This window comes from Nannobrachium achirus (assembly GCF_963921795.1).
Source record: "Nannobrachium achirus genome assembly, chromosome: 22".
Classification (NCBI taxonomy): Eukaryota; Metazoa; Chordata; class Actinopteri; order Myctophiformes; family Myctophidae; genus Nannobrachium; species Nannobrachium achirus.
In genome coordinates, this window is record NC_137829.1 from 34,710,657 (window position 1) to 34,723,875 (window position 13,219).

At 40.2% G+C, this 13,219-nt stretch overlaps 1 protein-coding gene across 1 annotated transcript in view; it reads left to right on the plus strand.

Annotated features, from left to right (window-relative positions):
• ift88 (intraflagellar transport 88 homolog) overlaps positions 1–13,219 on the plus strand; it is a gene marked incomplete at both ends in the record, with an annotated part of 31,920 nt that overhangs the window by 143 nt on the left and 18,558 nt on the right. The window contains 14 exons of the mRNA XM_080752859.1: positions 611–673; positions 1,629–1,688; positions 1,984–2,037; positions 2,669–2,732; positions 3,228–3,297; positions 4,023–4,113; positions 4,606–4,710; positions 5,513–5,615; positions 5,986–6,332; positions 7,937–8,007; positions 8,175–8,261; positions 8,718–8,817; positions 11,934–12,020; positions 12,682–12,868. Coding sequence (XP_080608985.1) covers positions 611–673; positions 1,629–1,688; positions 1,984–2,037; positions 2,669–2,732; positions 3,228–3,297; positions 4,023–4,113; positions 4,606–4,710; positions 5,513–5,615; positions 5,986–6,332; positions 7,937–8,007; positions 8,175–8,261; positions 8,718–8,817; positions 11,934–12,020; positions 12,682–12,868 — 1,489 coding nt within the window. The remainder of the gene's footprint in view (positions 1–610; positions 674–1,628; positions 1,689–1,983; positions 2,038–2,668; positions 2,733–3,227; positions 3,298–4,022; positions 4,114–4,605; positions 4,711–5,512; positions 5,616–5,985; positions 6,333–7,936; positions 8,008–8,174; positions 8,262–8,717; positions 8,818–11,933; positions 12,021–12,681; positions 12,869–13,219) is intronic.

Genomic DNA, 13,219 nt, shown 5'->3' on the forward strand with positions numbered 1-13,219 from the left:
TACTTTCGTAAAAGAATCAATTCTGCAATAAAGAAGAAGTCTGGAATTCAAAATGTACTTGAGTAAAAGTGCAACAGTATTGGCATCAAAATGTACTTAAAGTACCAAAAGTAAAAGTACTCATCATGCAGAAAGTCCAATTTCAAGTTTTCAAATGTATAAAAACCCTATTGAAAATAGCAGATCTACAAGCTTGTAGATCTGCTATTTTCAAATGGCCGAAATGTGTATAGGTTTGAAGTGGTTATGTTTTGTAATAACAACCAATCTACAAAGTAACTATTAACTCAAGTTTTCAAATAAATGTAGTAGAGTAAAAGTACAATATTTGGATCCGAGATGTATTGGAGTAGAAGTAAAAGTATTGGAAACTGGTACAAATACCTCAGAATTGTTACTTAGTTTACACCACTGACAACATAATGTCATGTGTTTGCTATGCTTCTCAATATGCTTGTCTTTTTGTTTAAAACAAGTGTTAAAATAGCTCTATATTCTGATATATTCCCAAGAGCTTGCCTCTAACCTCTTAACAATGTTGTTTGTGTTGTTAACCAAAGGCGTATCACTTTACCCTAACTTTTATTAATGACCAACCGTATTATTATAGGAGCTAGATAACGACGCAGGCTTTCAGCAAGCAGTGAGGACTAGTCATGGGAGAAGGCCCCCTGTAAGTATACACTCTGTAAACCTCTGTGTTCTAATTCAGGGGTATTCAACCTTTTCAGGCCAAGGACCCCTTAGTTGAGAGAGAGATGAAGCAGGGACCCCCACAACCTGTTCATAGATTCCATATAGTTTCATCGTTTGACAGCACAATCATCAGTGTATTTTCGATTCATGTCAGTTTGTGTTTTCAGATATTTAACCACTTGAACCGTCAATACTTGACCTTTCACTCTGTACTTAGTCTGCTCATTTTCCCCTCTACACCAAATCTCTTTGCCGAAAATAGCCGATCTACAAGCTCACAACGCCTCACAGCGCGAGGCATTGTGAGCTTGTAGATCTACTATTTTTGGCTAAAGTTCTCCGAATATGGACGCTAGGGTTCAAGTGGTTAATATAACAAAAGGAGAGAAAATAAAGTTTCTTTCACACAAAGATTTGGAGGATCCTCTGTATTGACTCTGAGGACCCCCTGTTGAAGACCCCTGTTCTAATTTATATGAGAGAGACTGGGTGACATACGTATACTGTATGTGTATATGTACTGTAGTTATTTGTTTAACCAGCACTGAACTGTACTTGTATTGAACTTTTTTGCAAACTGCAATAAAGTATTCAATCAATCAATCCATTTGATTAATCCATTAAGTCCTAGTGCCGATTTTCCGAATGCCTTCAAAATCAGTAGATCTCACACTTTTTTGTAATTCAAAATGATTCTACACTTTTCAAGATTTTTCAAAAATGTAAAAAAATAGCAGATGGACAAGCTCACAGTGCGGCACGAAGCGACGCGCGGTGAGCTTGTAGATCTGCTATTTTTGAATAGCCAACGCCTAAGGCCGAAACGTTACTTGGGATTTCCCATTAAAACCTTTGCATTACTTTTTTCATTTTTACAACTATGAAGTTATTTGTTTAAATAGGTGTACCGGTATATGTCTTTTATTTCCCAGATGACTGCCAAGTTTCCAGGAACAGCAATTGGGGGTCGACCTATAGGGACATCTTTTGGAGTAAGTTTAATATATAGTGACAAGAATGATTGCCTTTGATACCTTGAAACCGCTGCAATCTCTGTTAAAACACATATTTGATAGCATGTGTCGTAAGTATTTCATGAGACATATCCCATCACAGACAACCTCAATAATATGTTTTGTTCAGTGCCAGACAGTCAGACAGCATTCTTGTGCCTGCCCCCCCTCCCCCCACACATCTTATATCCTTTGACATATTAAATCATTTAACTAATGGCTTAGGACGTGATGAACACTAATCTAAATCTAAAATAAACATTGTACCTTGCAGTCTCGAACGGCTATGGTATCTTCAATGGGCAGACCCATAACTGGAGCTGTGCAGGTGAGACAGAGCATCAGACTGAGTATTGTATTTCTTTCGTTCTCAAACACCCACGCATGGACCCTCGCACACACACACGCACACACATGGCATCCCTATTGTGGGCATGTCAATACATATCTTTCGAATTATTTTAGAAAATAGCTGACAAAAGCTCAGAACGTGTCGCATTGTGACAGCATCATGCAATGTATAAATCAGTCGTTAAGAATGCATCATTTGTCAGAGTGCATTTTAACTACTTTTGCTCATTGGGGTCAGTCAGAGCTGTGTATTAGAGAGTTCTGCGAATGCGGGGTCAGAAACAGGGTTCATGTAACTGGAAATGTCACTATTTCCCCATAGACTCCAATGCATTCTGTAAACCTCCGGTTCAGTGTTTGTTATTATTTGCTAATAGATGTGTATGTAGAAGACCTGGCCCCATGAAGTGAACTTAGTTGATTCAACTCTCCTTGAATGGCTCTGGGGTCAATCATAGAGGTTTATTGTAACCCTAAATGGTTAAAGCAAAGCATAATGGCCTACCTCTCAGTGGCATTTCAGATGGGTAAGAAAAACTGTATTGATGCTCTACTGATAAAATAACATGACAAAAACCCACATGTCCTTCATGTACCGTATATGCCAGGATGGAGTATCAAGACCCATGACTGCAGTCCGAGCCGCTGGTTACACCTCATCTTTGACCAGAGGTAGGTGTCAGTGATCAGAGTAAGTGTCAGGTGTTATTGATCAGAGGTACGTACGTACATGTTGGTGTTATTTAGCAGGCCGTAGTCAAAGTGGAGGTGGGCATGAAAACCTATTCCAATTTTATGGTTTGTCTTCCTGGAGATTAAAAAACTACAGAAGGGTAAAAACATGGCAAGCTGTATGTATAGTATACCATGATGCAAGCAATGCAGCTGCAGCCAGCTAATCAAATTAACAATGGGTGTCTTAGAATTAGCCGTGTCAATGTGACAATACTGTAGACCTGATTGCGTTGGCACACTGTTACCCAGGCCAACAGTGAAGGATTGGCAGCGACAGGGGGGCAGACACGAGAAAAGACATGAGACTACTTTGGGGAATAAATTGGCAAAAAGAAAAAACAACCTCTGGTTACAATCATTCATTGTTCGTATGGATAACTTCATGAAATACGACTACAACATGGAACACAACATTTTGTTTACCATTTTCAGGTTCAACATTTGACCCTCTGGGCCAATCCAAAGGACCTGCACCTCCACTGGAGCCCAACAATGAGGACACGTAAGCTTTAAACCACCTAGTTTCTATTTAATAATACCGAAACACTTTTAGGTTTTCTCAGATGTAAAAACAACGTGTTTTCATTTACTGCTTTCTATAATTTTAGCGATTTTTTTATTTCAGTGGTGGGGGCATGCATACAAGTGGCTAAATACTGTATGTACTTTTACACACAATAAGGCACCGGCGATTTCTTTATTACTATTTACTGTAACACTACTAGCCCCCATAAGTCACATCTGCCCATGAAAGATAGCAGTGCATCTTGGGAATGGGCTTATCCATATTATGTCTAAAAGACATATTTAGCCACTTTATACACATGCCCCCACCTCATCAAACCAAAATCAAAATAGCTAAAATGGCTAAAACGATCGAAAGCCATAAATGCTACATTTTAACACTCATCTTTTCTTTTCTCTAATCACAATCTAAAATATGAAATATATGAAACAAAGTTGTCCTTTAAACTTACACCAAACTACCGCCATAATATAACAGTCAAATCATGACAGATGACGTATTAAGTTCTCAGTAGCCACAACTGACTTCAGTTAGTTGGATTGGACAAAGGCCATGATGTCTTTCTCTTGGCTTGTAACTTTAATAACACTCTTGCTCTTGGGTAATAAATAAGCCTAAATATATTCTATTCTAAGATTAAAGAGTATAGAAGACATGTTCAGAAGCGTCTCCCATATGAAACCCTAATGGTGACCTTGCAGGCCTGAAGAGAAGATCAAGATCCTGGAGAGGAAAGTGAATGACCTGATCGAGGAGAGCTGTTTGGCACACAGCATGGGAGCCCTTCAGCTGGTCAGTCATTCACTGTTGTCATTCACAAAGCAATGCAGTGATACGATGGGAGGGATGTTTGATTTGGGGGCGGAGGTGGGGTCTGTCTCACTATGAAAATAGTTTTTTTCAAAAATAAACATAAACATAAGACTCTAGAGCAAGTGGTTCTCAAAGTGGGGTCCAGAGACTCTCATGGGTGACAAATTGACCCTTAAAAGTCTGTAAATCTGAGTGTCCATTTGGGTCCATTTGAAGACTCAGTGTTAGAGGGCTCCTTGATACGAAAGAGTTTGAGAACCACTGTTCTTCTGGAATGTACAGTGATTTGCTTTAGCTATCTTTACTTCTGACCGTGTGTGTGTGTGTGTGTGTGTGTGTGTGTGTGTGTGTGTGTGTGTGTGTGTGTGTGTGTGTGTGTGTGTGTGTGTGTGTGTGCTCACGTGTGCGCTGTATGTATATAGAGTATAACATTAAAGTATATAAAAAGTTATAATATGACTCTTTCTCCAGGCACTTGAAAAAGCCAAAGAAGCAGGGAGAAAGGAGAGAGCTCTGGTTAGACAGAGAGAGCAGACTGGCAATGGAGACCATATTAATTTAGACCTCACTTATTCGGTAAGCACTTCCTATGTCACACCACTGTACTACGTCTGGACGATATATCGATATTATATTTATATTGTGATATAATGAGACTAGATATTGTCTTGTTGGTATTGTTACTTTTTTTACAGAAAAATTCAATATCAATTTGTTTTATCAAAAAATATCATAATATTTGATTTTGTCCATATAGCCCAGCCCTACACTGTACTACAGATGATATGATACTACAACATGATATGTATATCATGTTGTAACAACCCTTTATTATATCATATCATATCATGAACTCTTAACTCCAATATACAACCCTTTACCATATCATATCATGAACTCTTAACTCCAATTTACAGTATATACTTTAGGTTGTCTTTTACACTGTTAGCTGTTTTACAGAACTGTAAAGACTTCCATTTTGCCTGAAAGTAACGTGGCAAAACAAACGCATATACTGTAAGCATTGCTTAATAAGCAATGAGTAATATATCTAGATTCCTATCTAAACCCCTTCTGTTGACCAACATTCCAATCAGAGATGGATTTTATACAGATGAATGGAAAACGATCCTGACTATAAAGCAATAAAGGATTGCGATTTTCTAAATTATTTGTGATCAGGCGTTTATGTAAGAATGTGACAGGCCTAATATGCTGTACATTCCAATCAGAGATGGATTTTATACAGATGAATGGAAAACGATCCTGACTATAAAGCAATAAAGGATTGCGATTTTCTAAATTATTTGTGATCAGGCGTTTATGTAAGAATGTGACAGGCCTAATATGCTGTATGCTTTTGTCTTTTGTATTGCAGGTTCTTTTCAATCTAGCTAACCAGTATGCTAATAACGACATGTACCCAGAGGCCCTGAACACCTACCAGGTCATCGTGAAGAACAAAATGTTCAGTAATGCAGGTGAGTACGGCTGATGCATACTTCGTTCCGAAAATGTTCTGGCGCTCAGACATTCATTGTGGTCTGCTATTTTCTGTGCACAACGCCGCATAAAGCTGTCGTAACATTGATGATGGGGAGACCACTCAACTACCTTATGCTGGGCGTCACACTACAGACGTTTTGAAATCCGAAATGATTTTGAAATCGGACCGCTTCACGCACATAAAGACTCATCATTTTCTCTGTAAATCTCAAACATGCACATTGCACACACTGCCACATTTTAAAACAATTGCCACTAGCAGCCTTACAATATAATACAAATAAAACATCTGCATACTGCGACTATCCTTTCCTGTGTCCCCGAACTGTCTTTTCGTCTCTCCAGGGCGCCTTAAGGTCAACATGGCCAACATCTACTTCAAGCAGAAGAACTACCTGAAGGCCATCAAGTTCTACCGCATGGCGCTGGACCAGATCTCCAACACGCACAAGGAGATGAGGATCAGGATCATGCAGAACATCGGCGTGGTCTTCGTCCGCATGGGCCAGTACTCGGACGCCATCACCTCCTTCGAGCACATCATGAGCGAGAGCCCCAACATCAAGACGGGCTTCAACCTCATCCTATGCTACTACGCCATTGGAGACAGGGAGAAGATGAAGAAGGCCTTCCAGAAGCTCATCTGTGTGCCTCTGGGCGTCAACGAGGACGACAAGTACATTTCTACCAACGTGAGTTCCAAGTACCAGTACAACTCTCCTGGGCTCATAGAGGTATCATGGGTGTTCTCACCCTACATGATTTCTAGCAGTATTTCAACCCCTAAATGTAGTGTGACTGTTGATTTATGGTTAAAGAAAGGAAAAAAAATCATGTTCAGAAAGCAATGGCTAATAAGTGTTTGTTCAGTAACAGGGGTCTCCTTCTGTCTCTCCAACTCTTTAATAAACTGAAAATAAATGTTCAGGTGGGTTGCCAATTTCATCCAATCAGGCAAGAGTAAACATTTACCCACTTCAATTTTACAGTGTTCCAATTCACCCTTTGTCAAGTCCCGCCCGTTGTCCCGCCCCTCTTCACACCCATTGGTTGCTATGTCTTGGTGGGACACTCGGTGGGACACTCCATCCACTACCATTGTAATTCAGTTGCTTCGTATTGTTATTCTGTGTGTTCAATTCTAATTTCAAACTTGGTTTCAGTCAAATGGAGCTGCTCAGTGGCATGTATAGTGACTCAGCATGTTTTTAAATGTTTTTATTTCTCAAAAAATGATGTTTTAGCAAATTCAACATAAAAAAGGCGGGACCAGGGCGGGACAAGGCAGATAGAGCCTGCTGGTTGGTCAGTCAGGGACCAACCAGAAGGCTAACAAAGGGTGAATTCCAATATTGTCTGGTCTCTTCTTTGTGTCACCGCTTATACTTTCACTTGTTCATCCGGATGAGTCCTCTGTCCTTATTGGATAACATTGGTATCCCGAACTGAAAATGCATTTTCAGTTTACCAAAGAGCTGGAGAGACATGGAGACCCCTGTTACTGAACAAACACTATCGGAACATAGAGCTATTTAACAGCTCTAAAACATTGTACTTACAACATTAAAATACTTAATTTACTGAACCTTTTAAAGTTGCAACCCATATCTTTCAACAACGCTGGGTTCCCTGCACAAGCACCACAAGGGCTACTGTTGAACAGGAAGGAAGAGCTTGTTTGAGCAGAGGATAAATTGTGGTTTGACTCTGATGTAATACCTCTTATCAACCTGTAGGTGTCCTACTCGACCACATGATAATAATAGATATCTCAATAGAAGAGCAAGGAGTTCAACTTCAACCAATGCAGTTGTTTTAGTTTGAACTGTGTCAACATACATGCAACATACAGATTGGCCAAACTATAAATGTATTCACAAAGAAATGTTATGGAGCGCAGATTTAAAGGAACATTTTGTCTTTTGTTTTAAACGCAAGGAGCTCTTCTAAAATGCTCATCCAAACGCACTCACGGTGAGCAGATAAAAACACCAGTCGTGCACAACTAATCGCAGAATAGACTCTCAGCTGTCATTGAAAACAGTTTAAAACATACACTGCGCTCAGGGCGAGATAGGGGCTATGCCCAGGTGGACCCAGCCCCTATCTCGTCAACACTTGGATGTTCAAGAAAACAAAAAGGAAATAGATATTATCGTCACAATACAATGTTATCGTCACTATCGATATCAAGGTATTTGGTCAAAACTTAAGTGAAACTCCTCACTGTCAGGTTAAGAGAAGCGGCTGGTGACTCCATTATGCGTTCTCTCTTTGTGTGTTCATCTCTTTTCAGGACGACACCCGAGCAAATATGGTAATTGAGGCTATTAAGAATGACAAGCTTCATCAGATGGAGAGAGAGCGGTGAGCAAAATACAACGCTACCTGCCACCAATTGAAACACCAGGAAATGTTTGAACACAAACACGTTACAGTAGTACATCTGTATTTGGAAATAAATACAAAGTTGGCGTAACTAAGTGATGAGCATATATACTAGCTTTCCTCATTTTTTGTTGTTTGACACACAGGAAAGCCCTGGCTGAGAAGTACATCATGACTTCTGCCAAGCTCATTGCCCCATCAATAGAGAGCTCTTTTGCTGCTGGATTCGACTGGTTTGTGGTTTATTGTATTTATATGACTAGGGCTGAAATGAATTATCAATTATCTTTGTTGAAATTGGTTATTCTTTTCTTTTTATTATATTATAATATATAATGCTTTTATTAAGGTGACTGGCATTTAGTAATGCCGGATACACCATATAAACAGTACACCATAGGTTTTTGTAAAACATATAATATAAAAATAACAATGATAGCAATTAGTGAAAAGTAACAAGAATAGAATAGTCACTCCCACCCTAGCAAAGAACCGAAAGCCGTTTAGTCATACTGTATGTTCAATGATTTAACATGAATTACGTTTTTATAATCGACCACATTGATTAGTCTGACTGCTATTTTTAGCCTGAAAATAAGTGTCAAAAAATAATGTAAAAAAAAAAAAAGAATTCATTGCCTACAAAGTATGTGATAATGAAGGTAATATAAATGTGTTGTTGCGTTTAGGTGCGTGGACATGGTGAAAAGCTCTCACTACGTAGAGTTGGCCAATGATCTGGAGATCAACAAAGCCATCACCTACCTGAGACAGAGGGACTTCAACCAGGTCAGTTCACTTAGCCCACTGGTTCCCAAGCACTGGATGTTTTTCTTTTTTTTCTTTTTTTCTTTTTTTTTCTTTTTCTTTTTTTTAATTATTATTATTATTATTACCCCAAAACATTTTCAAAAAGCATTCCCCCAAAAGCTAAGATTTCCAAGGAAAAAAATGCCAGTAATTTCATTGTTAAATAAAAGAAAAATCGAAGAAATTCCATAAATTTGAAAACAAATGTTTTACAAGTAATGAAAATAGACGATCTAAAAGCTCACAATGCTTCACTTTGCGCCGTGTTGTGAGCTTGTAGATCTGCTGTTTTCACTAGTTTGGGTCTCGGGCAAACGTCTACTTTCTCTTTTGTGTCTCAAGCTAAAACGTTTGGGAACCACTGAGTTAGCCCACGGACTCCCATAACTCTGATAGTGTACCTTTATGCTCTCAGAGTTACAAACCTGTAAGCGTCCATTTGGTTCCTATTCATCAGTTATTTTGCTTGGGAGTGGGGACCCTCTGTAAACCGCTCAAGGATCCCTGGGATCATGGCCAAACATTGTTTGGCCATGTTACACAAAGCCACTGGATGGATTGCATGGCGTCGCTCTCAGGCAGAAATATTGCATCTCCAGATTTAATCTTCTTATGTTTTTTCATAAATGAATACCTTATTTTATACTTTGTTGTATGACAGTGTCGCACAAAAATAGCTGATTTACAAGCTCACATTTCTCTATGCTCGCCATGTTGAAAGTGGTTATGTGTGTCAAATGAAAAGTATTAACAAGATCTTGTTGGGTCCATTGGAAGTCATTTCCATTTCCTAAAAAGTAACGGTTTAGGCCATACAGAGTTTCCAACTGACAGCAATGACATCCTCCCACGTGCATTTACAAACACATTCACATGTTTGTTTTTCCAGAGGTCAGAGAGCACGATGGCCTTTAGTACGCCGGACGGAGTACTACGCACTTTTGTGGATTCAGTCAGTGCCTTGCTCAATGGCATAGAGTTGTGGGCATCATAAACCTTCCACCGCCTGTGTATGCACCTCTGCCACATACACAGGGAATAGGAGTCCTATTTGGATGTTAAATGATTGCTTTCTTTGTTGTAGCTATATCTGTGAGTAAAATTAATTGATTATGGATATGTTTTAGTTTTTGTTGCATTCCTAAGCCAATAATTTGAGGAGGCTTTATTGAATGTATAGATTTCACAGTAGAGAGTACTTTGGAGTCTAGGTGCCTGGACCGCTACGGCAGCAGTCCGGGCCCAACCGTCACTATTTTTGCCACTGTATTTTTAAAAGAAAATGAAAGAAGATGAGCAATACAAAAAATAAGAAACAATCTAAGTTAGGTATTTTAGTAGAGAATACATAGAGTAGTTTATTTTATAATCAATTAAATCGATTAGTTTCATAAACATTTGCACACCTATTTAAACCAACTGGTTGCATTGATGTAGCAATGTGTGCAGTGCAACTTCAGTATGTGTGTTGTTTTGCTGTGTTAAATGCTTATGGTACTGTCGTCATGACGGGGTGCAACGACTGATTAACTAATAACTAATTTAATTATAAAATGTAATAAAATGATTGATTTACCAAAATAGCAGCTCTACAAGCTCACAATGTGACACGTTGTGAGCTTGTGTATAAACATTATCCAATAGCAAAGCACGCTATTTGATCAACTGAAAAAGTAGTCGTCTAATGCAAGGTTATCTGGGACCCCTAGGGGGTCCTCAGAGTTACTACAGGGGGTCCTTCAAATCTTTGTGCGATAGAAACGTTTTTCTCCTTTTTTATATTAACCACTTGAACCCTAACGTCCATATTCTGAGAACTTTAGCCAAAAATAGCAGATCTACAAGCTCACAACGCCAGCACGAGGCGAGATCGACTAAATACAAAGTGAAAGGTCAAGTTAAGTATTGACAGTTTAAGTGGTTAAATATCTGAAAACACAAATTGACATGAATCCAAAATACACTGATGATTGTGCTGTCAAACGATGAAACTATATGGAATCTATGAAAAGGTTGTGGGGGTCCCTGCTTCATCTCTCTCTCAACTAAGGGGCCCTTGGCCTGAAAACGTTGAAGACCCCTGGTCTAAAGAGTATATGAATATATTTCATGTATGACAGTTTACTTTGTTGCATTGCTGTTGCTAGTGTGTCTGCCTTGCATCTATACTGTAGTTTAAGTCCTTCTCACTCCCCTCATTCTGTCTTGTTTTGCCTTGCCCTCCACCCCGTCCACCTGCATTTCCAACTGCATGGCTAAAGGTTGAGGTATGTGTGCCTGTTTCATTGTTTGATTGCAATCTGCATGGCTAAAGGTTGAGGTATGTGTGCCTGTTTCATTGTTTGATTGCAATCTGCATGGCTAAAGGTTGAGGTATGTGTGGCTGTTTCATTGTTTGTGCATGTCTTTTATTTGTAAGCTGAGTGTGCTTGAACTCATTCTGAATGTTTTGTACTTGCACTGCGTTGTGACAACCTTGGACAGGGTTTCCCAATAGGCGGCCGCCCACGGGCCATTTGCGGCCCGCGGGGGGCTACTGTCTGGCCCCCACCAACTCCAGTAATAATGGTGGTATAAGAGCAGCAACAACACTAGTATATCGTCGTTGTCGGGTAGAAATCTCGTATCTCCAAATATGTACGTTCTTTCGCAAATCATACAAGGCCGTCGCACAAAAGTAGTGATAACAGCAGATCTACAAGCACAGTAGATCGGCTGTTTTCACTAGTTTAAATAATTTTTAAAATGATAAATTCAAAACGAACGGTTTTGGACATACAAGATTTTCACCTGAGAGCGACGAAAACTGTCGCTGGAGTAGTGGGAACGCCACCGTCGCCCCCTGCAATGTTGTGGCCCTCGGCTTGGTACCCCAGACATAATTCGGCCCTTGGGGATAACTAATTGGGGAACCCTGACCTAAGAGGTGTTCTTTTAAGTAGGCCTCTATAACCAATATCACAGTATCACACTCAGGATATTCTCCCATAGCTGTGTCCCATGGCTCCTATGCTAGCCCACGGCCATTATGAAGTCGATATAAAGAGTGGTGTTGCTTTATTATTTCTCTCTGTGTTCTCTCTCTCTCGGTACAGGCTGTTGATACACTGAAGACATTTGAAAAGAAAGACAGCAGAGTGAAGAGCGCGGCGGCCACCAACCTCGCCTTCCTCTACTTCCTGGTACGATCCCGCCCAGTTCATCAGTCAGCTTGTCCATCGGCTACTTTCGCTTCTTTTGAAATAGGCTGTACTGTAGGTGGTTAATTCGACCAAGTGTGACTCGCGTCACGGCAACCACACTTGAAAATGAATTCTGTCATTGTCCCTCTTATGCCCATATACAGTATGGAGATCAATATTAAGCCCATATCTGGTCAGGCTCTGTTGTTTCAGCGTAAACTCGCCCTTTAGGGCGTCTTACTGGTACACAGAAATTATGTAGGCGCATAGACAATGAGAAATAGTTTGTCAGTGTTGCCAAAGTTGCCTGAAGGTGACAGCATACTCCAAAAGAAATCAAACCTTTTTCAGCTTGCCGACACGAACAACGTTGTCTTGAGGGCGAAAATGTAACGAACAATTTCAATTACCCCCTGTTTGGTATGCATTGGACCACTACATGTACCCCCAAGACTCTCATAGTTGAAGACCCGTAAAGATCCATCGCGGTCATAAATATCACAAATGTAGCCGGGGACCCCCTGGAACCACTTCCCCAGACCTCACTTTTAAGAACCACAATTTGACCATATTACCAAATCAATGTTTTAAAAATGATTTTAAGCGTGTAATCGGCTTCGATGGACTTCCCCCTCCCTCTCTACCTTTGACACCTCTACAGGAGAAAGACTACGAGCAAGCGGAGCGCTACGCCGACCTGGCCATGAGTGCGGACCGCTACAACCCGGTGGCGCTCATCAACAAGGGCAACACGGTGTTCGTCAAGCAGGAGTACGACAAAGCTGCAGAGTTCTACAAAGAAGCCCTGAGGAATGACTCCTCCTGCACCGAGGCCCTGTACAACTTGGGTCAGTTGTTCGCAAACATTTTCATGTTAACCTTTTTACCGCTATGTACGTTAACGTATGCCCCATTCAGGCAGGTTACTATTGCCAAAACGAACGGCTGTTCGTTCGTTCTTTACCTTGTTTGAGCACTGTAAGCTGATGAGGGGTCGCGCGGGTGTGTACAGTAAAAACAGCTCCCGTAACGCTGCTCTCAAATCTCCACCACACATAAACAACAATGGAGACAAAATCACTCCTTGGCCGTTTTCTATGGACTGGACCTAGAATATGCATTTCTATGCTCTGAGCTACGGGGGGAAGCGAGTGACATTTGTAGCCTCATTACACAGCTATAATTGTGTATTAAAAAAA